The 24,337-nt window shown below is 38.9% G+C and overlaps 1 protein-coding gene across 3 annotated transcripts in view; it reads left to right on the forward strand.

The window, feature by feature from the left end:
* TRIM33 (tripartite motif containing 33) overlaps positions 1-23,985 on the forward strand; it is a 63,864-nt gene extending 39,879 nt beyond the window's left edge. For 2 of the 3 annotated variants that reach the window (XM_080649491.1, XM_080649493.1), the window contains exons 11-20: positions 1,074-1,274; positions 8,514-8,646; positions 10,222-10,285; positions 12,306-12,465; positions 13,586-13,935; positions 16,444-16,567; positions 18,436-18,510; positions 20,353-20,505; positions 21,966-22,016; positions 22,095-23,985. In XM_080649491.1, coding sequence (XP_080505617.1) covers positions 1,074-1,274; positions 8,514-8,646; positions 10,222-10,285; positions 12,306-12,465; positions 13,586-13,935; positions 16,444-16,567; positions 18,436-18,510; positions 20,353-20,505; positions 21,966-22,016; positions 22,095-22,307 — 1,524 coding nt within the window. In that variant the 3' untranslated portion in view covers positions 22,308-23,985. The remainder of the gene's footprint in view (positions 1-1,073; positions 1,275-8,513; positions 8,647-10,221; positions 10,286-12,305; positions 12,466-13,585; positions 13,936-16,443; positions 16,568-18,435; positions 18,511-20,352; positions 20,506-21,965; positions 22,017-22,094) is intronic. The other variant, XM_080649492.1, reaches the window with a different exon arrangement.
* The last annotated feature ends 352 nt before the right edge of the window (positions 23,986-24,337 follow it).

Here is a 24,337-nt window from a genome sequence, read left to right on the forward strand (position 1 = left end):
ATCATATAACCCTTAGTACATGGAAAGCCTTCAAGTGTTACTGGGGGGCCAGGTACACCCTTTGGAAGAGTGCAGAAGCTACAGAATCACACGAACCAGCCATCTAAGAACAGTGCCCTTATACTTTAGGGTCCCTACAGAATCCCTGAATTTTAGAATTTAAAATTTTTTAATATTTTAAATGATTTACACTGAGTGGCCAGATTATTATGATCTCTGAACGCATAATAATCTGGCCACTCAGTGTATATCCTATATAATAAAAGGCTAATATGCAAATTGTCCCCTCGACCAGGAGTTCAACCAGCAGGCAGGCTGGCCAACCGCCCATGTCCCCTCCCCCTGGCCAGGCTGGCTGGACCCCACCCATGCACAAATCCATGCACCAGGCCTCTAATATATATACTGAGTGGCCAGATTATTATGCGTTCAGAGATCATAATAATCTGACCACTCAGTGTATATGTGTATAGAAATTTATTTTCCAAAGCTTTTCATCTATATGATCTTAAACGATCCTCATAACAGCCCTCACAATGAGACAGATATGTTCTTTTTTGTTCATCATTATCCACATTTCTAAATTACTGAGATTATGTTACATGGGTTAGAGTCAGGAATTGATGTAATATTTCTGTTTGTAGAGTCATTATTTACATATAAATTATACAATACACAATTAATTACTTTTATTAAAAAAAAAAAAGTCAGAGAGGAATGTAGACAAAACAGTGGCTTTCAGGAAATGCTGTTTAAAAACGCGGGGGCTTCCAGATGATCTATTTACATGCATCTTTGTTCTGAATAAGATGTCACCGGACTGATGGGTTGAAAATTATTGTCAAGTTTGGCTTTTCCTAAATACTACACAAAAATGAATAGAAAAATGAAAAGGCTAAGTTGGATTATTATTTATTTCCTGTATATGTTTGAGAGGGCTTACTTTTTTGTTTCTCCACCATAGTTATCAGACACTTGTACAACCTTCCTTAAATTAAAAATTGTTGTCAAGATATATTCATATTAGGATATCTTTGCTGATTCAATAATGATAGCATCTTCTTTCCTAACAGCACTCAAACCCAGGGCATGCTGGACCCTTTCCCGTTGTGTCAGTGCACAACACCACAATCAATCCAACCAGCCCTACTACAGCTACTATGGCAAGTGCAAATCGAGGTCCCACCAGCCCATCTGTTACAGCAATAGAATTAATCCCCTCAGTTACCAATCCAGAAAACCTTCCATCGCTTCCAGATATTCCACCCATACAGGTTTGTATTTAAGTTGAACGAAAGATTTAAAACCTTGTCTTAATTAGGGATTTTGAGTATATTTTTCTGGTTGTTATTTTTATTTATTTTTATTTTTTAAATAAATCTTTATTCAGATTATTACAATTGTTTCTCCTTCCCCCCCCCCCATAGCTCCCTTCCACCCGGTTCCCACCCCACCTTGTACCCTTACCTCCCCCGCACTGTCCTCATCCATAGGTGTACGATTTTTGTCCAGTCTCTTCCTGCACCCCTCCATACCTCTTTTCCCCTGAGAATTATCAGTCCACTTCCTTTCTATGCCCCTGATTCTATTATATTCACCAGATTATTCTGTTCCTCAGGTTTTTAATTCACTTGAGTTTTAGGTTCACTTGTTGATAGATATGTATTTGTTGTTCACAATTTTTATCTTTACTTTTTTCTTCTTCCTCTTCTTAAAGAATACCTTTCAGCATTTCATATAATACTGGTTTGGTGGTGATGAACTCCTTTAGCTTTTGCTTATCTGTGAAGCTCTTTATCTGCCCTTCAATTCTGAATGATAGCTTTGCTGGGTACAGTAATCTTGGTTGTAGGTTCTTGCTATTCATCACTTTGAAAATTTCTTGCCACTCCCGTCTGGCCTGCATAGTTTCTGTTGAGAAATCAGCTGACAATTGTATGGGTGCTCCCTTGTAGGTAATTAACTGTTTTTCTCTTGCTGCTTTTAATATTCTCTCTTTGTCCTTTGCTCTTGGCATTTTAATTATGATGTGTCTTGGTGTGATCCTCTTTGGATTCCTTTTGTTTGGGGTTCTGTGGGCTTCCTGGACTTGTAAGTCTATTTCTTTCACCAGGTGGGGGAAGTTTTCGGTCATTATTTCTTCCAATAGGTTTTCAGTATCTTGCTCTCTCTCTTCTTCTGGCATCCCCATAATTCTGATGTTGGTACACTTGAAGTTGTCCCAGAGTCTTCTTACACTATCTTCAACTTTTTGGATTTTTTTTTTCTTTTTGCTTTTCTGGTTGAGTGTTTTTTGCTTCTTTGTATTTCAATTCTTTGACTTGATTCTTGTGTTCCTCTATTCTGTTTCTGGGTCTCTGTATAATATTTTTTATTTCAGTCAGTGTATGTTTAATTTCTAGTTGGTCCTTTTTCATATCTTCGAGGGTCTCGTTATATTTATCGGCCTTTTCTAGGATATTCTTGAAAAGCCTTATAACCGTGGTTTTGAATTCTATACCCAGTCGTTTGTTTTCCTCCATTTCATTCGTTTGTGATCTGTTTCTTTGTCGCCGCATTTTCACTGCTTCCCTGAGTTGGTAAGGTAGATTTGTGTGCTAGGTTTCCTATATGGCCCAGTGGGTTGACCTCCCCAGTTAATCTGAGGTGGACACTCTTGGTGCACCCCTTTGTGGACTGTGTGTACAGCCTTGTTGTAGTTAAGTCTTGATTGTTGTTGGTATCACCGGGAGGAATTGACCTCCTGGCCAGTTGGCTGTGAGGATCAGCTGTGTCTACGCTGGGAGAAGTTCGGTGCTGGAGACAGCCTTATAGGATCAGACTTGCCAAATTGCAAAAGCCTCTGTGCTCAGCTTGGATGGGGTGGAGTCTCAGGGCGGAGCAGACAGTCTTGGCTTCCCGTCAGCCCTGCCCTTGCGCGCGTGTGCGCCTGCAGACTTCTGCCTTTCCCGGCTCCTAAGTCTCCGCCCGAGAGTCCAGATTCCCCCCCGCAAGAATGTGGGTCCCCAGGGGCTCGCCTGGAACTGGGGTTCAGTGCAGTCAGAACTGGGGCTCAGTGCAGTCAGGAGCTTCCGACTCCCTTCTGCTAGGTAAAGCGTGTGGCAACCTCCGCAGTCTTTGTGCGCACTGGCGCGCGCGCCTCCAGACCCCTGCCTGCCGGGGCTCCCCTGGGTCTCCCCTAGGTCTCCGAGTCTCTGGGTGCCTTTCTCTCTACCTGACAGTCCAGACTCCCCCTGTATGAGCCTGGGTCCACGGGGTTTCGCCCGGAACTGGGGTTCAGTGCAGTCTGAACTGGGGTTCAGTGCAGTCGGGGGCTTCCTTCCCCCTCCCACCAGAGAAAGTCAGCCAGGCTCTCAGCCGCCCTTCCTCTCCGTGCACAAAGACCCTTTGCCGTACCTCAACCTTTTGCTGTTCCTCCAATTCTCTGTGAGCTTTTCTCTTTCCTTCTAGTTGTAGAATTTCCACTCAGCCAGCTTTCCTGTGGTTCTGGATGGTGTCCGTTCTGTCTTTTCGTTGTAGTTTTGAAATTGTTGTGTGAGGCAGCAGTTTAGGTGCTTACCTATGCCGCAATCTTGGTTTCTCCCTGGTTGTTGTTTTTAAATTGAGGCATTTTAAATTTAGAATATATTTGAATTTTTAAAAGTTACATGCATTAAAACTAGCAATCCTCAATATAACTCCAATATTGTTTCAAAATCATAAATTCATTGTAAACTTTAACTTGATTGCTTTTCTGATGTTAAGAGAGATCTTTTTTGGCTAAGCAAATTATAGTTGTGTTGGTACTAAGAGTACTGGACGATATGGAAATTTTTGGAATATGTCTGTAAAAAATAAAATTGCTAAGTTATAAACTTATAATTTACAAAGAACTTTAACAGACATTATATCAGTTTAATGCTTGAAATCATTTTATACAATACTAGAGGCCTGTGTGCACGGATTTGTGCACTAGTGGGGCCCCTCAGCCTGGCCTGCATCCTCTCACAATCTGGGACTCCTCGGGGGATGTCTGGCTTCCGTCGGTCAGCTGAGTGACCCTCCTGCTATGGAAGTGCACTGACCACCAGGGGGCAGCTCCTGCATTGAGCGTCTGCCCCCTGGTGGTCAGTATGCGTCATAGTGACTGGTCCAGTGGTCGACTGGTCTACCGGTAGCTTAGGGTTTTATATATATAAAGTAGATGTAATTAATATATCTACTTTATGGATGAGAGTAAGAGGTTAGTGACTTTCTCAAAGTCACCCAGTAAATGTGTTGGAAAAGTTGTAATTCACAACCTAGACTCCTGATTACAAGTCCAGTTCTCTCCCTAATATTTGTAGAAATTGCAGGGAGATAGTTTGGGATTGGAGGCCTGGAAAGCAATTAGTTTTCAGAGGCTTTGGGCAATCAGAGAGGGGTGTGTACATGTTCAAGGAGTCATTGACATTTTACTAAGCACTATGTATGCTGAAGTCCTGGGCATTAGTGATCTTCCATATATATAAAAGGCTAATGTGCAAAGCGTCTCCTCGGGAGTTCGACCAGGAGACTGGGAGTTTGATCGCTTGCTATGACGTGTGCTAACCACCAGGGGGTGGTGCAGAACATGGCGGGGGACCAGTGGCAGGGTGCTGAGGGAGCGAGGGAATGAGGAGGTGGGGATGCGGGTAACCTGATCAGCCCTGATCGCTGGCCAGGCTTAGGGACCCTACCCATGCACGAATTTTGTGCACCGGGCCTCCAGTAAAAGGATAAACAGGACTTGATTCCAATTCTTAAAGAAACTTTCAAAGGGAGAAGGAAGGTTGCTAATGTCACACTTACAATAATTTGCTAGGGTCATTCTGACCTTGGTCTAGTTCTTTCTCACACAGACCAAGTGGTGGAAGTGTAGATGTTCCGCATCTTTGAAAAGTTGGGCATCATAAGGGAAGAAGGTGCATATACTTTCCTTGTCACCTTGCCCAGAAGAGCTATGAGATCAAGACAAGAAGCTCTGGAATGTGTGCCCTCCAGTGTTTAATTTTTTAAAGTGGGCAGAGGATAGAATCCATGTTTTCTCTGATATACCTTCTCTTATTAAAGTATCATTTCCTTTTTTTTTTAATATATTTTATTGATTTTTTACAGAGAAGAAGGGAGAGGGACAGAGAGTTAGAAACATCGATGAGAGAGAAACATCGATCAGCTGCCTCCTGCACACCCCCTGTTGGGGATGTGCCCACAACCAAGGTGCATGCCCTTGACCGGAATCGAACCTGGGACCTTACAGTCCGCAGGCCGACGCTCCATCCACTGAGCCAAACCAGCTAGGGCAAAAGTATCATTTACTTTTAAAAATTGAGATATAATTCACATACCATAAAACCCAACTTTTTTTTTTTTTTTTTTTTAAATATATTTTATTGATTTTTTACAGAGAGGAAGGAAGAGGGATAGATAGTCAGAAACATCGATGAGAGAGAAACATCGATCAGCTGCCTCCTGCACACCTCCCACTGGGGATGTGCCCGCAACCAAGTTACATGCCCTTGACCGGAATTGAACCTGGGACCCTTCAGTCCGCAGGTTGACGCTCTATCCACTGAGCCAAACCGGCTTTGGCAAAACCCAACTTTTAAGAAGGTACAGTTCATTGGTTGTTAGTGTATTTACAAGAGTGTGCTACCATCACCACTTAATTTCGGAACATTTCATTACCCCAAAGAACCTGTACCCATTGGCAGCCACTGTCCACTTCCCTCTCAACTCCTGGAAACTGCTAACTCACTTTGTGTCTCTATGGAGTTGCCTCTTCTGGACTTTTTGTATGACTGGCTTTATACAATATGTGGCCTTTTGTGACTGGCATCTTCCACTTAGCATAAGTCCGTCCAGCATATATCAGCACTTAATTCCTTTTTATGGCAAATTGTATGGATGTACCACATTTGTTCATCCATTTATCAGTTGATAGACATTTGGGTTTCCACTTTTTGGCTGTTAGGAATAATGCTGCTGTGAACATTTTTGTACAAGTTTTTATGTGAACACAGGCTGCCAGTTCTCTGCTGTATTTCTGGCAGTGGAAATTCAGGATCCTATTGTGAGTAATGTGTATGTTTTTGAGGAACTGCCACATTGTTTTTCATGGAGATGCACCATTTTACATCCTCAGCAGCAGTGTATGAGGATTTCAGTTTCTCCACGTTCTCGCCAATACTTGTTATTGTCACTTGTGTTTAAAAGGAATTAGAGGTGTTACACAAAGGCCCAGCCACAGTAAGAAATAGTTAACTCTATGAACCAGGAAATAGAAGGGGAAACAATGTGTTATCTCCAGAAGAACCACTTTTTCTTCTATCCTGTAGTTTCCATGGTATAGTAAAAGGAAACCTGGAAAGCTATACAGGAAGCAGATGGGGTAGCATTAACTATGTAACAGCAGAAAATAAATGCAAGGGCAATTTTGGATATTTGGGTAGAATCTTTAGGTTTTCTATATAATATCATGTCATCTGCAAATAGTGACAATTTTACTTCTTTCTATCCAAATTAGATGCCTTTTATTTCTTTTTCTTTCTTAACTACAGTCCCGGTGCATGAAAATTCATGCACTGGAGGGGGGGTTCCCTCAGCCCAGCCTGCCCCCTCTCACAGTCCGGGAGCCCTCAGGGGTGGGAGGTGACCCAGTGATCAGGGGAAGGCGACGCCCCCATCGCACCTCTGCTGCTGCCACTGCCGGCAGCGCAAGCCTCGGCCGGCCCTGGTTACCTGAGCCTGGGGCAGCCCTGGGCGGCTGGGCAGCCGCCATCCGAGGCTTGCCTGCGCCTCGAGCTGGCCCTGCGTGGCTGTGGGGCTCAGGGGACTGGGGGACTCTTGAGGCAGGTGTGCGGAGCACCTGCCACCCCGGCGGGGCTGAGTGCCACCATCTTGTGGCTGTGGGTGCCGCCATCTTTGAGGGCGGGGCAGTCAATTAGCATATTTTCTCATTGGCTTTGGGCACCGCCATCTTTGTGACGGCATGAGGGTCAATTAGCGTATTTCCTCTATTATATAGGATTGCTCATGCTAGGACTTCCAATACTATGTTGAATAAAAGTGGCAAGAGTGGTCATCCTTGTCTTTTTCCTGATCTTAAAGGAAAAGCTTTCAGCTTTTCACTGTTAAGTATGATGTAGCTCTGGACTTATAATTAATGCCTTTACTATGTTGAGGTATGTTCCCTCTATACCCACTTCGTTGATAGGTTTTTTTATAAATGGATGTTGAATCTATTTACTTTTTAGAAGAGTCCTCCCTTGCCTCTGATAGGTTTTGAGCTGCTTTATTCTTATCAGTTTTCTGTCAATCCAATTCTACCTTGGTTTTTGTATGTATAGTTTCACAGTTTCTGCTTTGATGCCATGTTTTCCTGTTTTATAGTCATGAAAATCAGTGGGGTTTTTGAGAGGGAAGAAGAGCAAGTAATAAATATATGTGTTCAGTTTTCAAAAAGTGATCTTGCCTCTAGCACAGGGGTGGGCAAACTTTTTGACTCGAGTGCCACAATGGGTTCTTAAACTGGACCAGAGGGCCGGAACAAAAGCATGGATGGAGTGTTTGTGTGAACTAATATAAATTCAAAGTAAAGGAGCGGAGGGGAGAGCAAGAGAACCCTCCACTCTTTCGGCTCCGCAGGCCGGATAGAACAGCCGAACGGGCCGGATAGAACAGCCGAACACGGGCCGTAGTTTGCCCACGGCTGCTCTAGCAGGAGAGAAGATTAAAAGGGACAAGTGTGGATACAAGTAGACCAGTAAGCAAGAAGGGTAGCAGTTATTTAAGAATAATTTGATCATCTCTTATATGGAATAGTATAAACTTTTACCTATGGTAATTTTCATAATTAAATAGTTTATGTTTACTATTTCTTACATATATATTTTCTCATTTCATCATCACAGTTCTCAGTGTAGATAAATATTTTAAAGATAGGAAATTGATGTTCAATTGGAAATCAGGCCAAAGTCATTGCCAAGGCGTCTCTTTAATCCACAGCCTGTCGACTGCCCCTCTGTGTGTGTGTAATGAGGGACCTTATGTCTCAGGCTTTCTGTTGAGTATAAAGACAATTGAGAGCTTTAAAGTGAGTTATTGACATTAAATTTCTATTTAGGTGAATGGTTTGGGGGAGCTATGTTTGTTGAAATAAATGGAGGAAGACGGGACAAGGATGTTGAAAAACAGGGTCCTGCATCAGTTTTGAGAAAAGGTAGACATGGCAGAGTGTGTCAGCACTGTTTTCATAGCAGAACATAAAGAACTTAGTGGATTGCTGGCTCCGTCCTGATCTGCCAGATGTTTGTTGAATATTATTATTATAGCTTTATTCACATCAACTTTATACTGTGTGGAGCCTCAGGGAGCCTAAGGAAGCAGTAGTTAAGCCGACTTAGATGTAGGCTAGTCTCTTTATGTGGAAACTGAGCATAAGTGGTTATATTAATGAGATGAATAACGTCTCTGTTTAATCAAAGCAAATTTATCTTTTTTGTTTTTCTCTTTAGTTGGAAGATGCTGGTTCAAGTAGTTTAGATAATCTACTAAGTAGATACATCTCAGGCAGTCACCTACCCCCACAGCCTACAAGTACCATGAATCCCTCTCCAGGTCCCTCTGCCCTGTCTCCAGGATCATCAGGTAAAACCAGCTGAGGTATTGCCTCATTTCTTCAACACCGTACAAAATTATCTCCCAGAATATGCATTAGGGTGTTTCAGAAAAATAGAATCAATAGGAGATGTGTGCGCGGGTGGAAGGGGAAGAGAGAGAGATGTTAAGGAATAGCTCATGTGATTGTTAGGGCTGGCAAGTCTGAAATCTGCAGGGCATATTGCCAGGCTAGAGACCCAGAGAAGAGGTGATGTTGCAGCCTTCAGTGTAGAGGCAAATTCATTCTTCCTCTGGTCATCTCAGTCTTCTCTCTCAAGGTTTTCAGAGAGAAGCACATTATGGAAGTTGATCTTTTTTACTCTAAATCAACTGATTTAGGTGTTAATCATATCTTAAAATACCTTCATAATAACATTTAGACTGGTATTTGGACAAACAACTGGTACTATATTCTAGCCAAGTTGACGCACAAAAGTAACAATCTCATAACGTATATTTTTTCTGATTGCTCTAATTTCTTCAAATACTTTAGGCATTCTTCAGCTAACAAGTAATACTAGTTTATATTGTAGTGCACACTGTTCAGCACTCCATTGTACCCCTCTCCCCAGCTTTATTCATGTTCATTGCTGGATTTGTAGTTACATTTACTTTCCATGTCTTATATTTCATGATATAGATCATCAGTTGAAGAATTCTTTGGTTTCAACCCAAGTTCAAAACACTTTGTAAAATAATGAAAAGTGGAAAAATTGTTTTAAAAAAAGAGTTGAGGAAAGGCAAGTGAATTTTCAAATGGCAATTTTAAAACAAAAACTTAAATTTATTGGAAACTGTTAAAATGTGACGAATCAAGTCCATGAGCTGTAGCTCTCTTCCAAAACCCAGGTGTTTTATTGACCTTACCCATGAGTGAATGATTGAAGCAGCTCCCCACAGATTTGTGGTGCAGAGTGGTTATGGGATATAGTTTTCTAGTATAAATTAGATGTTATTTTTTTCTTACTAAAACAGACTACCTCATTATTTCCAGAGAAAGAATAGTTCAAATTTAAATGTGGGTTTTGCATGAGATGCATCATTAATACATTTTTTGAGTCATATAATTTTTGCAGTTTAATACAATTATTCTAGAACTCTGGAAAAAAAAAGGGAGAATAAATAATAGGAATCTGAGTAGTATATGTACCAGATAACAGGGAGAGACGGCAAGTAGCTTCCTCTTGCTCAGTTTTCATTGGTGGATCGTGTTGTTGAGGCTCTGGGAGTGGTGCTCAGCTGAGGGAACTGGTTGAGGTCTGCCGATGATTACAAATGCCATACCTGACTTCAGGGCTAAGCCTGGGTCTGATTTTCAAGAAATTAAAAAAAAATTATTTATTGATTTTATGTAGAGGAAGGGAGGGAGGAACAGAGGGAGAGATTGATTTGTTGTCCTACTTATTGAACCCACAACCTTGGTTTATCAGTCAACGCTCTAACCAACTGAGCTATCTGGCCAGGGCAGCTAAAGTGAATCATGATCATCTTGAAATCTGTGACTAGTAGGTAGAATTCTGAATATTCTTACCTGCATTAATATTCATTTTGACTTATTTGCAGGTTTATCCAATTCTCACACCCCTGTGAGACCCCCTAGTACGTCTAGTACTGGCAGCAGAGGCAGGTGAGTATTACATTATTAATAGATACAATTTTTTTATTAAGAATTATTTCAAATATGTACTTTAAAACGTAGAATATTACAGTGAACTCTTATATACTTACCACCTAGCTTCAGTAATCACCAAGTTATGGCCAATCTTTATTCTTCTGTTCATTCCCTCTTGGTCTGGATTATTTTGAAACAAATCTCAGATATCTTATTTACTTGTGACTATTTCAGAATATATCACTTAAAAGGATTTAAAAATTTTACAACCACAGAACTATTATCGCACCTAGAAAAAATTTAGTGGATAATTCCTTAATATTACTAGAGATACAGTTAATGTTCAGATTTCCCAATTTTCCCCATAAATACCTTTTAAAATTTCCCATAAATACCTTTACATTGCCATCAATATATATGTTGAATCAGAATCAATGTATGTGAGGTGTATTGTTTTTCCTATAGCATTCCATCCATTTTGTCATTTAAATACACTGCCTACTCTTTTTTCTCTATATTGTATTTAGATCAGGAGGTTTGATTGGATTCAGGTTTGATTTGGGGGAAAGGGTAGTGGTGCTGTGTATTCCTATGAAGGCACATAATGTCTGGTCAGGTTTTATTTGTTTGTTTTGTGTTAGCGAGCATTAATGATCATTGCCTAACTTTTTTTTTTTTACTAGTTGAAAAATGATGTATTTAAATTATTGTATTATTCCTTCTTGGTTTATTATTTTAAGTAATTCTGTAAAGAGACACTTTCTGTCATCAACTATTTAGTTATGGGAAAAGCTGAGTGAATAGATTCTTTCTCTCTTTATTTACCTATTGAGTTGATTTCCCAGCACCCTTCCACAGTGACCAGTGGTTTTTTTATTTTTAACTTTATGAACTCATATATTTAAATATATTTTATATGATCCAAACCATTGTAGATGTTATTTTATTGATGCTTAAAGTTTTCTATCTTTGGCCTGTCAGAGCTTTTTAAAGTCCCCCCCCTTTTTGGGGGGGGGGGATATAACCCCAGCATCCTCTGAAAGCTTCCTTGTTTGTTGTTATGAAATGATTGTCCAGGTTCACCTTGTACATTTCCTGCTTTAGACCTGGAATCAGCCATTTCTCTAAGAAATCTGGTCATGTTAGTGAGAAATGGTGCTTGGAGACAGTCTTCTAGGTACTAGGGGTACTCATTACTACTGAATTATTCATTGTTTTTATGCCTTTTTGGTGGACAGAACTAAGAAAATGGGGGTGGTGGGAGAGAGTGTGTTTTAAGATAGAATACAATAATGTTGACTGATTTTTACTCTTTAGTTTAAATGATTTAGTATAATGCAAGAAAGATTTATGTTATAGGATTCTTTTGTATGCATGTGTGCACATGCATTTTGAAGATTGGTCCTTTCAAACACTTGCTTGACTTTTTAATTATACTTTAATAATGAGTACTTTTAGAAGAAAAGTACAAAGTGAGTGAAAAAAAAGGTGTTCGTTCTTAGAAGTAATACAGTCTTACCAGTTATTCACTTCTCTTGCCAGTGGTTTTGCTTTGTGTTCTAGATAGAACTAATTAGTCTTGTATCATTACATTGATTTCAAATGAGGACATTCTAGGTTGTTTACTATTTGTTATCCTCTTTTCCCAATCCCCCGCCCGTAAAACCTAAACTAGCAATTCCTTTGAGAAGGCTTCATGAACTACTGTTGATGTTACTTTCTTCAGATGTTTGGGGGTAGAGAAGAATTGAAACTACTTTTATAGGGAGAAGGGAAAAATGATTGTTTACTAGACTTCTTACCTGGTTTAGTGTAAGTGCCTCAGAACATAACGTGTTTTTAAGGTCTTCTGAAAGTTGGATTTACATGTTTAAGAATTAGAAGCTAAATTTATACCACACTCCTCTTAACAACATTATGAAGTGTCTTATCATCCTAAAATTAATAAATTGTGTGTTGTTTTCACATTAATGAACATTACTGTTATACACACCACACAGTCAAACATATGTGGCCTTTCTTGTTTTTTTATTAGCTGTGGGTCATCAGGAAGAACTGCTGAGAAGACAAGTCTTAGTTTCAAGTCTGATCAAGTGAAGGTCAAGCAAGAACCTGGGACTGAAGATGAAATATGTAGCTTTTCAGGAGCCGTGAAGCAAGAGAAGACAGAGGATGGCAGGAGGAGTGCCTGCATGGTAAAGCCCCCTGGGGTCTGCCTTCCCTCCGAGTGTGGTAGACGGAGTAGTGCTCCGTGAACATGTACTTACGCTTGCATTTCTGTGCCTGGTACTAGCCAGTTATCTCTTTTTCTAACTCAGCGTCTCCAAATGTTAGCTGTAATTAATCAGAAAGGAATCATACTAAGGATTCATTATCTTTTTGTTTTTAATTGGTCATAGTTTTTGCCATGATTCTAAGTCAGGTTCTATCTTATTCTGAATTTTTTAATCATCTCAGGCCACAGATGACCCTTGGCTATTTGCCTGGACTTGTACATTCAGAATTAAATGAAAGAAGTTTAACAATCACATATTTTGTGATGGGGGAAGATTGCCTTTAGCTTATGCATTATTAGTCATTTTAGAGTTTCCAGATGGAACACTGTATAGAATTTATAATACAGGGTGAAAGAAGGCACAAGTCTCTCTGTTTAGAAATTTCTCTCTTGGTTTTCTTCTTCCTGCCCGGGCTTCTGTGTGGTTGGCACATAGACATTTTAGCTCGAGCTGCTGTATATTGAACGCAGCGTATGTGGGTTAGAGAGCAGCACATACAGCCTTGGGTTTGGAGCAGGAGCAGTGTCACCTCTTCATCCAGAACTTAATCTGGAAAGTGCCTCCAAAACAGCTTAAAAGATTCTTTTCTATGTTGTCACAATTTTCCTACATTTGTAGAATGATAAGTGGGCAGAAGAATGCGCCTCAAAAGCTACGCAGCAGATTCTTGAGTGAAATGAAAAACCACACACCAGTGTCACCTCTCTTTAGGAAAAGTGTGACCCTAAGCTCACTTCCCAGTCAGTGTGCTTCGCTGTTAAATTAATTTCCTTACCATCTGAGTGAACAGTATTTCAGAGACGGCTCCCTAAAATCACAAATTAACACGCCTGAATGAGTTTGGGGTTAATTTCATTCCTTTATGTCACTAATATGATTTCCAAAGTAATTTTAAGTTAGGTCAGTATATCTGTATACATGTTGACATAAGGTTTACACACACACACACACACACACACACACACACACACACACACACACACAGCTGACAATAATGGATTAAATGATTCTTCAAGAGGTTGTCCTTGTTTTGTTTTAGTTGAGCAGTCCTGAGAGTAGTTTGACACCACCTCTCTCAACCAACCTGCATCTAGAGAGTGAGTTGGATGCATTACCAGGAGTGGAAAACCATGTGAAAACTGAGCCTACAGATACGAATGAAAGCTGCAAACAGTCAGGGCTCAGCAGCCTTGTTAATGGAAAGTCTTCAATTCGAAGCCTCATGCACAGGTCGGCAAGGATGGGAGGAGATGGCAACAGCAAAGAGGATGACCCGAATGAAGACTGGTGTGCTGTCTGCCAAAACGGAGGGGACCTCCTGTGCTGTGAAAAGTGTCCAAAGGTCTTTCATCTAACTTGTCACGTTCCAACACTTCTTAGCTTCCCCAGGTACCAGTGAAAGAATTCATTTTTTGTTGTTTACTTTTATAAGCAAAACAAAACAAAAAGCCACCAGAAAGTTAGGGCAGGTGGCCTTCTTAACCAGTGCACACATAGTAGAACGGGTCTGTTGTTCCTTTGGTGTTACCTTCTAGAGGAACTAATAGCTGAACAATAAAATGTCCAAGATCTAAGTGTGGCAGCATTAATGATAGAGTGTAGATTATTTCCTGGCCTTCAGTTTACATTTAATGTAAACAAATTAGACAAAACTCTTAATTATGAGGGGCAAGGGCAGATTTCCTCTTGAAGTTAATTTTTTAAATATATTGCCATCATTTTTTAAAAAATAAGTTTTTATTAATTTTAGAGGGGGAGAGAGAGAAACATCAATCAGCTGCCTCCTGCACACCTCCTACTGGGGATCGAGCCTGCATCCCAGGCATGTGCCCTGACTGGGGATCGAACCAGTGACCTCTTGGTGCATGGGACGATGCTCAATTCACTGAGCCAAACCAGCTGGGCTACTGCCATAAATTTGAATAGGGTCTACAATTATTATTTTGTTTATGAATACTGTTTAGTTTTATGACAACTATATTAAATTTTACCCAAACTTTTTTAATGTCTGAAAGCTCTCAGAAGACATTTAAAAAAAAAAAACTCCTTGTAAAAACACCTTCAGTATTTTGAATTTTTTTAGAAATAGCTTTCTCTTGACCACTGCAAGTAGTTAATTGGTTCTTCCTGCCTGAAGCACTGTGTGCAGATTTCTCAGGCTTTTCTTTGGATCTAGTTGAAATGTCTTTTAGTCATTAACTTTGAATAGACAATTACTGAATTACTTATTTAAAAGTAAATAATTTGGGGATAAAATCAAGAGCATTGTCCTTGGACCCCCTGTCAGCTAAATCTAGTTTCAAGCAATAAAACATCTGTCACTGAGCATCCAAGGCAAGCTGAGAGACCAGTTAATGAATGGAATAGATGTGCTGGGCTGGGTTACCACGTAGTCCAGCTGTACCTTTGTCAGGAACTCATTAACTTGATTACTTTGGGCTGCTCACAGATTTTTAGGGATTGTCTACATCTACAGGTGGTAGAGTTTGTTTTAGAAGAGCTCTTTTTCTTTAACATTTTATGTTGACACATTTTCAACTTCAGTTGATTTCAGAGATCATAAAATGGTTGAGTCAGACTTCTTTCTGCCTTTCACCTTCCCCAGTCCTTACCCCTGGGGTTTCTTTTTAAATGAAAATAAACTGGTATTCTTGGGAAAACTCACCTTTTCTGTCTACAGATAAAAAGTTTACGCCGAAACCGGTTTGGCTCAGTGGATAGAGCATCGGCCTGCGGACTCAAGGGTCCGGGTTCGATTCCGGTCAAGGGCATGTACATTGGTTGCGGGCACATCCCTGGTGGGAGGTGTGCAGGAGGCAGCTGATCGATGTTTCTCTCTCATCGATGTTTCTAGCTCTCTATCCTTCTCCCTTCCTCTCTGTAAAATATCAATAAAATATATTTAAAAAAAAAAAAAAAAAAGTTTACATTTCCTCTTAGATTTCTGAGAAACAGTGATTTTAGTTGAATATGAAAAATTCAACCTTTTGGCTTAGAAAACTGGTGGATATAAAAATAGTGCCAGAATATTTTTCTGAAGAATTGTATTCTTATCTAAATCTTAGGAGGCATAGTCATTTGCCAGAGATGCAATAAGGGCCTTCTTTTTCTTTACTCTTTTAGAAGAGGAAAGTATTGGCGTTTTGGTCTTTAAATTAAGGCTTTTCATATTTTTCTTGTCTTTGAATAGTAACATCTGCTGGAACATTAGAATTTTGCCACTGAATGCCTTCTCCAAAGGCAGAGGCTTTGGAAGGAATTGATGCTGTTGGCACACAGTAGTATAGTCTCTAGATGTAGAATTTACGTATGTATGTAAGGGATGAGGAAAGTGAATATGCATGATTCTTTGGAGTTTATGGTTTGATAGAATGAGCAGATTTGAAAGCTAAGGTATATATGTGCATGTGCTTGTATTGGTAAGGTAGGTGTGTGTATGTGTATGTGTGTGTATGTGTGTGTATGTGTATGCATGTGTGTCTAGGTTTTTGACTGGGTATGAACAAATAGTTGTTTTATTTTTAGCATGTTTAATATATGCCAGAACAGCACAGGACACCTGAGGAATTCCGTATCCTGTACTCTTGTTAATACGGGATCATTGCGATTACTGGTGTCTAAGAATTGGTCTTACGCTGCAGAGTACTGCTCATCAACTTTGTACTGTGAGAAGACCTATCGAATGTCAAGATACTGGTTTTATATTGCTTCCCAGAAGGTAATCAATTGAAGAGTGACTGGGAAAATTTGGGGAAGGTTTTATCATACAGTTCCACTTTATGAAAAAAACATAGAAAAGAGAACAAACAAATTAGAGTCTTAACCTCTAGGGAATTAGCTTCCTGAGAGTGGGTTTTGTTGTCATTATATGGACTAATTGCCTGTTTTCCTCTTCAGTGGCGACTGGATCTGCACATTTTGCAGAGATATTGGGAAACCAGAAGTTGAATATGATTGCGACAATTTGCAACATAGTAAGAAGGGGAAAACTGCACAGGGATTAAGCCCTGTGGACCAAAGGGTGAGTGTGAACTACGCTGATGTCTTGTTAGGGATTCTCTAGGTGTCTGGCTATACGTTTTTTTAAGTGTGATACACATGTAACCCGATACATTTTCATTTTTAACCTTCCATCTGATGATACATTGATGACTTCTGAAATCTTTATCTCTAGCCCTCAGCTTTAGACTTTTATACCCAGTTTTCTCACACTTAACATGCCTCAACCAAAATCTTCATTTTTAATTCTCTTCTTCAAAAAGCAAAAGCAACAAATAAGCAAATAACAACATAAAAAACTGTACGTCTCCCCCAGTATGATATTACCATTATCTCTGGCTGCTCAAGCCAGAAATCTGTGAGAAATAAAAGAATCAGGAGTGACTTTTATAATATTATGTTCTTACTTCCCCTAATCATTAATCTATGAGATAGCCATCATAGTCTGTCATCTGTACTACTATAACAATCTCTTCACTGGACTCCCTGATTCTACTCCCGCCCCCTCACAGTCCATTCTCTGTACTGTTCATAGCATTCTTTTTAAAAAAGTAAACAAGGCTGTCACTCCCTTGCTTAACATCCTTTAATAGCTTCTCATTATATTAAAAATGGAATTAAAATCCTCTTCCTCGCTTCAGTCGGATTTCTGCTCATGTAGTCCATAGTCTGATCTTCATAGAAAAATATCTTTTGCCCTAACCGGTTTGGCTCAGTGGATAGAGCGTTGGCCTGCGGACTGAAGGGTCCCAGGTTCGATTCCGGTCAAGGGCATGTGTCTTGGTTGTGGGCACATCCCCAGTAGGGAGTGTGCAGGAGGCAGCTGATCGATTTTTCTCTCTCATTGATGTTTCTAACTCTCTATCCCTCTCACTTCCTCTCTGTAAAAAATTAACAAAATATATTTAAAAGAAAAATACCTTTCACATAGTTCTGTGGTTAATTATGTTTGGCTCTAATCTAATGTATATTACTTCACAAAATCCCTCCTCCACTATATATGAAGAGAAGGTATGTGTTTAGAATGTACAAACTTAAGAGAAATTTAAGCAAATGAAAACTAAATGTAAAATGCATTTCAATTTATTTCTGATTTTGTAAAAATATTCTAGAGTTGGGTTGAGAAGACACAGATAGTTTTTATTTAATTTTGAACCTGAGTGGAATAATTTCAAGAAAGGAAATAAAAACATGTCTGGCCTGCCACAGGGGATTACAACATGAGTAGCAACAGCAGTAATTCACAGATTACTAAGTAATCTATAAATTATTGTACAAAATGCTATATATTGCTTTTCTGACTCCTTCCATGTGTATAAATAGTTGCATTAATAGTAGATAAATTACCTTTGTTATCAGATAAGAACAAAAGCACTCTGTCTTTGATAAGTGCATTTAAAGTAGAACAGAAGATAGTTTCAAAACTAAACGGGAAACGAAGCGGTTTTCTTTGGGTGTATGTTTAGTTGGAGAGCTAGTAGTAATAATCCTAAAAAATAAAAGGGTAATATGCAAATGGATTGAACAGCTGAATGACCGGTCGCTATGACTCACACTGACCACCAGGGGGCAGACACTTAACACAGGAGCTGCCCCCTGGTGGTCAGTGCGCTTCCACAGGGGGTGCTGCTCAGCCAGAAGCCGGGCTCACCACTGGCGAGCCTCTCCCGCCTCCACTGCACACGAAGGATGTCCGACTGACGGCTTAGGGGCCCGCTCCCCGCGAGGGCTCGCGGCCAGCGGGTGCAGGCTGGGCTGAGGGACCTCCCCGAGTGCACAGATCTTGTGCACCGGGCCTCTATTACTTTGTAATGATAAAGTCCTTATTCTCAAGAAGATCTTATTAGGCAAAAAAAAACTTATTAAGGGTTTTCTCTTTTTTTTGGCCAGAAATGTGAACGTCTTCTGCTTTACCTCTATTGTCATGAGCTAAGTATTGAATTCCAGGAGCCAGTTCCTGCTTCGGTGAGTTGTTTTCCTTAGTACACCCTGGTGAGGACTCCTGTTAAAACTCCAGCTTCCTGAAGAACCTCCTCAACCTCTCCGAGGCTCAAGTTTTCCTTCCTAATGCTATTTCTTCCCTCATTGGGTTCTTCCAAGGGATATACAGTCTATGGCCGTGGTCGGCAAACTGCGGCTCGCGAGCCACATGCAGCTCTTTGGCCCCTTGAGTGTGGCTCTTCCACAAAATACCTGGGCGAGTCTATTTTGAAGAAGTGGCGTTAGAAGAAGTTTAAGTTGAGAAGATGTGGCTCTCAAAAGAAATTTCAGTCGTTGTACTGTTGATATTTGGCTCTGTTGACTAAGGAGTTTGCCGACCACTGGTCTGTGGTAACCTGTGTAAAATGTTTTAGCATCAGACCTAATAGCATTTTAAATATTTCTTATTAAACAGAAATTTTAGTAGGGCCAAGTAGATATGAGGTCCACTTACTAAAATTGGAGTTGGTTTTTAAAGATTTTGTTGCTCTGATGGAGACATGGTGAATTTAATTTCCATGTCCTCTATTACCTTTAAGGTAAGGGGTAATAGGTGTAATGGAAATAATCTTGAACCTAGGAGTCAGAAGGCAACTTCTCTTAGTTCTGCCATTAGCCATCCTTAAAACTGGGAAAATTACATATATTCTTGCCTTTACTTTTTAAACTGTGCAGTGGGAGTATTGGACTAAATTATTTCTAAGATTCTAGTTCTATGCTTCTAGGTTCTCTATGTTGGGGAGAAAACAATCTATGTAAGTATTTGAATAAACGTGTAAAATTGAATCTTTTATACTGGCTCTGCCTTTATAAGCCCTTTTTAATGAAAAGTCAAGATTAAGAAAAGATTGGGAAAATTTTGCAAGTCAGTATTCTTTGTTTAACTTAGAGGGGACTTCAGTAAGGAATCAAGCCTCCGAAGTCCCACAGCAAAAGGAACACAGGAGGTGCTTAGTGCGTCATAAGTGGTCTGAGACTGTGTGCACATCTTTTATTTGTTGGCCAACATTTGCTGAATTAAGATGTTACTGAATACCCGATGTGCTATATAATACTGAATAGTAGACTTGTTTACTGAACAGGTTCAGAAATGAATTTTACAGCACAGAAGGTCTAGACATAATATGTTTTGTGCAAATAGTAATCATCTGATATTAGGAAGTCTGTCTTGTCTTTAAGTTCAGGGACTTTATAGTGGAAAGTGACTTTAAAATTATTTTTCATGAACTATTGAAAAAGCTTCTCTATGTTCAGTTATTTCCCAAGGATACAAATTTTTGGCCAAGAGTCGGGGCCAGAACTTCCCAGCATGATCACCAAGGGGTTAACAAAATTTTTTTTTGGCAGGGGATGGGGGTTATTCCAATCTTTCTTCCTCTGTTGCTATGTCCAGAGTACTTTGTGATAGAAAGTTATGTCCTCTAAAAGATATCATATTCTAATAATCATACCTTTTGTAACCATTTTTTCCCTTTCCTATTTAAAAATAACCTCTTCAGGAACCATAAAATTCTGATGAGCTAGATGTATCTAACACTAGTGACTGGCTATCATTGCCATTTGCTTTCTTTCCAAATTTTCTTCTTAAAGATAGAACTTGGGGCCGTCATAACATGGTTACTCCACATATTCTGAACATGATTTGATTTTCATGATAAAATTGGGGCCATAGATAAAAAGTACATTCACTATACCCAAAATTTTCAAGTAGCAGGCTCATTAGTTAATACGTTTTCCCCCTAAAATTAATTATGCTGTGGATTTTCAAATTAAAAAGTTTGGCGTTTGGGAGAATCCTTATCTAGCTGTATTTATTTGCTCTTTTAGATACCAAACTACTATAAAATTATAAAGAAACCAATGGATTTATCTACTGTGAAAAAGAAGCTTCAGAAAAAACATTCCCAACACTACCAAGTGCCAGATGACTTTGTGGCCGACGTCCGTTTGATCTTCAAGAACTGTGAAAGGTTTAATGAAGTATGTTAGCTTCCAAACTGTAGTCTTGGATTATTAGTTTTTGTTGGTTTGTTTTATTGTTTGGATTTTGCTTTTCCTGCCAAGTGATTTTTTCTAATTGGAATTAAAATTTTTTTCTGCTTCAATTCTTGTCAAGAGTAAAATTGTCATCTATAGCTCTAAAGAAGAAAGTTTACTGTGTATGATTTTAAGTATATACTTAAATATAATAAATCAGGAATGTTATTAAATATCCCTTCCTGAACAAGTTGAGGATTAAGATAAGTATAGAAAGTAGTCTCTAGTTAAGTATGTTTTGTGGGAAACTTATAAAAGCCTAAATTTTGGGTACATTGAGGAAAGACATTTGTAACAGTGTCCTTTGATTTTATTATTGACCATATAAATGTAGAACCTTAAAATCACCAACAACTCTCTGGTGGCTCATTTTGAATAGTAGCCCAGAGTTTTGGATCTCAGCAATGTGACTTTCATTAACTTTGGCTTTGTATTTTTATGAGGATAAGGATTTGTTATCCATATCTTGAAAAGAAATGTGATATGCATATATATATTTATGTATACCTCCCTTAAGGAAATAATTTTGGTTTTCTTTGGGAAAAGTCAAGTCTCCTATTGTTAAGGAAATTTTTCATTATTACAGGAGGAGAAAATGGAATTGGATGAGAATTCATAAAATCTTTAAAAAGGATTACTTTATTACTAAAGTCATCTTTATTACTGGTAAAAATTGGGTGCCATGTGACTATCACTAAAATAAATCACGTTGAATCATTTAAAATGTACTCATAGCTGCTTCTGGAAGCATCTAGGTGACTGTGTAAAAAATTTTTAAACCTTCTTACTAGGTGAAAAGTCTAGTCACCTCAATAGCAGTATGCCACAGAGAACAGTAAAACTTCACTCAAAGTAAAATTAATACAGTCCCAAGTTTTTGTCTTGTTTTCTAATGCACTTAGGTTATTTTAAATAAATATGCTTTCATGAGCTATAGCTAGCATTTGCCAGGAAGAAGGCCCATTTTTTTCTGCTTTAGTAATAGTTAAATCATTTATGGTTAACAAATTGCCAGATAGATGGCATTCTGATTAAGTGGTTTGTTGAAAGTTTGGCAGATTTTTAAAAGCAACATTTCTCACATTATTCATTTCACAGATATATTTCTCTTAAATAGATTGATATATTCTGACCAATTTCTATTTAGAGTGGCACCTCCTTGAAGAAATTCAGAATTTGGGACAATTATTGAGGTTTCACAGTAGCTTTAGTCATAGAACTTTGTAAAGAAAGTGGTTCCATGTTCTGTAAAACTTTAGAAAGCACTTATAATCTGGTCATCGCACTTATAATCTGACACCCCTAGTATGGCTGACTCTTGTCGCCAATCCTGTGCAGTTTTATAATTTTAGAAAGGATTTATAATTTCCCTTTTTTTTTTTTGACTCTGGTATCCTTTTTAGATGATGAGAGTTGTTCAAGTTTATGCAGAAACACAAGAGATTAATTTGAAGGTAAGCTTTTCAGACCATGCACACTTGGTGAAGGAATATGCATTACCAATAGGTGAATATCCTATCTTTTGCTTGCAGGCTGATTCAGAAGTAGCTCAGGCAGGGAAAGCAGTTGCGTTGTACTTTGAAGATAAACTCACAGAGATCTACTCAGACAGGACCTTCGCACCTTTGCCAGAGTTTGAGCAGGAAGAGGATGATGGTGAGGTAACTGAGGACTCTGATGAAGACTTTATACAACCCCGCAGAAAACGCCTAAAGTCAGATGACAGACCAATACATATAAAGTAAAAAGACACGAACTTAAACCAATTGTTTAAAAAGAGCAAAGTACACTTTTAAGTGTTGCCGGAAAATTCTGCCTACAGTGGGGGCACCTCCTTGAAGAAACTGATAGCTTTTACACAGTATTAGATTGAAACAATGGACAGAAACCACATTCTTGTCAAGAAGGGGAGAGAACTCTGCACCATTAAAAGTAAAAATAAACAGCAAAAGTGAAATACTTTGAAGATTTCTGTTACTAAAGAGAAGAGTTCTGACTGTTAGAATTGGCAGATGTTGATTATGTGGTATTGATTGATTGGTGCAGGATGCTGGATGTACAAGTAAATAAATACTGGAGGGTCATGTCACTTGATAAATCGTCTCTGTGGGCCACAGCGTACAGCTATTAAACAACTGATGCCTCCCCCTCCACACACATACACACTGGCTTGTTTTCTAGTTAAAGTTGACATTTTTGATGTCAATACAGATGTGCATTGAATCATACACTTACATTTTTTCTCATTTTGATGCTGTTGGGCCTTGGTTTTTATATTGGTTTAAAGAACTCAACAGTAGTTTTATTTTTTTGTTCATACTTGGAGTCTAGGAAACATGACCATTGATCATTACTTAATCAACTTTAATGGTCTATTGAAATAAATATGGTAACTTTTCAGTAGGAGATCATATAATTATAGTAATCATTCCCAGAAAACACGTCCACAAATTGCACCTCTCAACCAAATCATCGGATCCTAGTTATTCCCATGAAAGGCAGAATGTTGAATACTGACCTAGTTTTTTGTGTATTAGATTTGATTGAGAAGGGGTAACTGGCTCTTATCCAGTCTTCCTTCATGTCAATTTTCTGATAGACCACTATTGGCAAACGGTAATCTGTCAACTACCAAATGTGTAAAATTTTCTGTATTTCACTTTGTCTTATTTGTAAATAGTGAACTAAAACTTCTGGCAGATCGGCAACATTTGCCGAGCCTGTTTTTTAAGCTAATGTGTATTCTTTACTAATGTTCCTATCAAGAATGGATTTGTAATATATGCTGTCTATTTCTAATGTTCACATTCATATTTTGAGGTTCTATCTTATTTTAATAGAGAACAGACTTCTCAGAAAATCTTCAGAAGCAGCTTATTATTAAAATATCAAAATATTGAAATAAACCCGGTGGGGTTAGATTACTCATCTGTCCACCAAGTGGGACATTGCATGGACTGGGCCTAAAGGACAGAGAAGAGACTTGTAAGTAAATCCTGAAAATGAGCCAACCCCCACTTGAATGGTTCCTGGAGTAACCCACCTTTACATCCTGATTTCAGCACCCGAGGCAGATAAACCACCACCTGGCTCTGTTCATTTTTCTTCTCTTCATTTGTGATGCTCATATCCAAGATGTGTGTCTATAGACCGTATACAGGCTTCTCTTTTGTTGGATTAAAAATTTTAGTCCTACTTTTGTTGTATGGACACATTAGAATACAGTGACCAAAATAGAAGACTCTCCATTAGATATTTTCAGACATCAGCAGATTTGTGGCAAATCGTTTGCCTTTTAAAAAATCCAGCTTAAGCAGTTCAGACAGGTTACTCAGAAAGAATTATTTGACATAATTGTCTAAGAGGTAAATATTTTTTAGTGCATATTGAATAAAATAAAGTGCTTTAAAGAAATTATTATGCAAACTCCTTTGGGTTGTGGTTCTTTTCTTGACAAGCGGTGGGGTAAACTATGGTTCAAGCCTTCTGATGGTACTGATTTTGTCATTGCTATTGACTGAGTCCACTCTCTAGCTTCCTTTCGGCTTCTCTTTCAGTTTTGTTGTAAACTTAAAAAACATATTGCAAACTTACCTTGCTCAAATTTTAAAGAAGAGTTTTCTGATAAGAGGGAGAATATTGTTTAAAAATGCTTTTATCTGTGCTTATTTCCCTCTGTCCTATATTATTTGTGACTTCATTATCAGAGACACACCTAAGGGCACATTTTTGGAAGGTGAAGGGTTAGCCGAATAGCTTCATTTTGTCTGATGTT

This window comes from Plecotus auritus (assembly GCF_963455305.1).
Source record: "Plecotus auritus genome assembly, chromosome: 12".
Taxonomy (NCBI): domain Eukaryota; kingdom Metazoa; phylum Chordata; class Mammalia; order Chiroptera; family Vespertilionidae; genus Plecotus; species Plecotus auritus.